The 1,719-nt window shown below is 51.0% G+C and overlaps 1 protein-coding gene across 1 annotated transcript in view; it reads left to right on the forward strand.

Annotated features, from left to right (window-relative positions):
* The first annotated feature begins 1,228 nt into the window (after positions 1-1,228).
* The window catches only part of INHBA (inhibin subunit beta A), a 10,766-nt gene continuing 10,275 nt past the window's right edge, over positions 1,229-1,719 (forward strand). The window contains 1 exon segment of the mRNA XM_007468196.1: positions 1,229-1,687. Within this exon segment, the coding sequence (XP_007468258.1) occupies positions 1,300-1,687 (388 nt within the window). The 5' untranslated portion in view covers positions 1,229-1,299.

Consider the following 1,719-nt stretch of genomic DNA (forward strand, 5'->3'; position numbering starts at 1 on the left):
GCCAGTGGTGGTGAGCTGTCATCCGGGAGTGTGTGTGCTGGGCAGGAGGGGCGGCGGCTAAAGAGAGGGGACAGAGCTTCACATGACAAGAGCATGTACCATGCTGCCTCCCTGCCTGTGGGTCTTTCAGTGCCCGGCTGCATTTTGTAGTTGGGAAAAGTAGAGTGTATTATATGACCCCAAACAAAAGTTCTATTGCGCTCCCCTCTGATAGCCTGCCGGTGTTGATGGCCCTGAACATTGAAATATGAATGAATAGGGGAAAAGGAGGGTCTGCAGGGGTTCCCTCTGGCCAGCACGATCAGGCTGCCCCCAGTGACCCCTCCTTCCGAGCCCCACCTTCCAGGCTGTGGCCGGGCAGGATGGAGGGGTGCTGGGGGCAGGCTGTTTCCGTGTGGTCCTCCCTGTCCCTGTCGATGGAGACAGGCCATGGATTGGGGCTTTGCTTTCCCCTGCAAAAGAGGAAGGTGAAGCCAGGGGACGGGGCAGAGAAAGAAAGGGGAAAGAAGCAACAGCAAGAGCAGCAAATCAGGAGAATTTCTTGCAGAAGGCAAAGTAGAACTCCAGAGGAGATCGGTGATATTTGAAGAGAGGTGTGTGTGAGGGAGCAGTGAGTAGAAGGCAGGCAGCCTGTCAGAAAGGGCTGTCCCTCCCCTTCCTAAGCACAGCCTTTACTCACAGACAAACTCCCTCCCTCTCTCATTCACTCACTCACTTAGGGCCAATCACTCCCTCTCTCTCCCTCTGTCTCTCTTTCCCCTCCTTGGAAGGAAAGTCTTTCCGTTCAGTGTAGTAGTATTACCCCTTTGTATCAGATTCTTGTAGGGTCCTGGTTCTTTTAATATGAATTTGCCTTAATCATGTAACTGCCTTTCCCACTTTTCTTGACCAAGTGACACTAGAGGTATTCTTTTCTTTTCTTCCTTCCTTCCTCCCTCCCTCCCTCCCTCCCTCCCTCCCTCCTTGTCTTTTACTGGGAGACAGTCAGAGCTCTCCTCCCTGACAGCTACAAACCTACAGCACTGACTGCATTCAGAGAGGGAACCTGCAAACAAAACTTCACAGAAAACTTTTTGTTCTTGTTCCAGAGAATTGACTGAAGAGGAGAAAGGAAAAGAAAAAAAAAAAAAAAAAAAAAAAAAAAACAAAAAAGAAAAAAAAAAAAAAAAAAAAAAAAAAAAAAAAAAAAACCCAAAAAGGAAAAAACAAACAAACAAACAACAAAAACCTGTGCGTGAGTGGGGGGGAGGAAAAGCAGAGCCTTTAAAAAGGGCAATCACAACAACTTTTGCTGCCAGGATGCCCTTGCTTTGGCTGCGAGGATTTTTGTTGGCGAGTTGCTGGATTATAGTGAGGAGTTCCCCCACCCCGGGATCCGAGGGGCACAGTGCAACCCCCGACTGCCCGTCCTGTGCGCTGGCCACCCTCCCAAAGGACGTACCCAACTCTCAGCCGGAGATGGTGGAGGCCGTCAAGAAGCACATTTTAAACATGCTGCACTTGAAGAAGAGACCCGATGTCACCCAGCCGGTACCCAAGGCGGCGCTTCTGAACGCGATCAGAAAGCTTCATGTGGGCAAAGTCGGGGAGAACGGCTACGGGGAGATAGAGGATGACATCGGCAGAAGGGCAGAAATGAATGAACTTATGGAGCAGACCTCGGAGATCATCACGTTCGCGGAGTCAGGTGGGTGCTGGCCCTGGGGGGATGGGGCGCGG

Source organism: Lipotes vexillifer, unplaced genomic scaffold, assembly GCF_000442215.2.
Source record: "Lipotes vexillifer unplaced genomic scaffold, Lipotes_vexillifer_v1.1 scaffold589, whole genome shotgun sequence".
Lineage (NCBI taxonomy): Eukaryota > Metazoa > Chordata > Mammalia > Artiodactyla > Lipotidae > Lipotes > Lipotes vexillifer.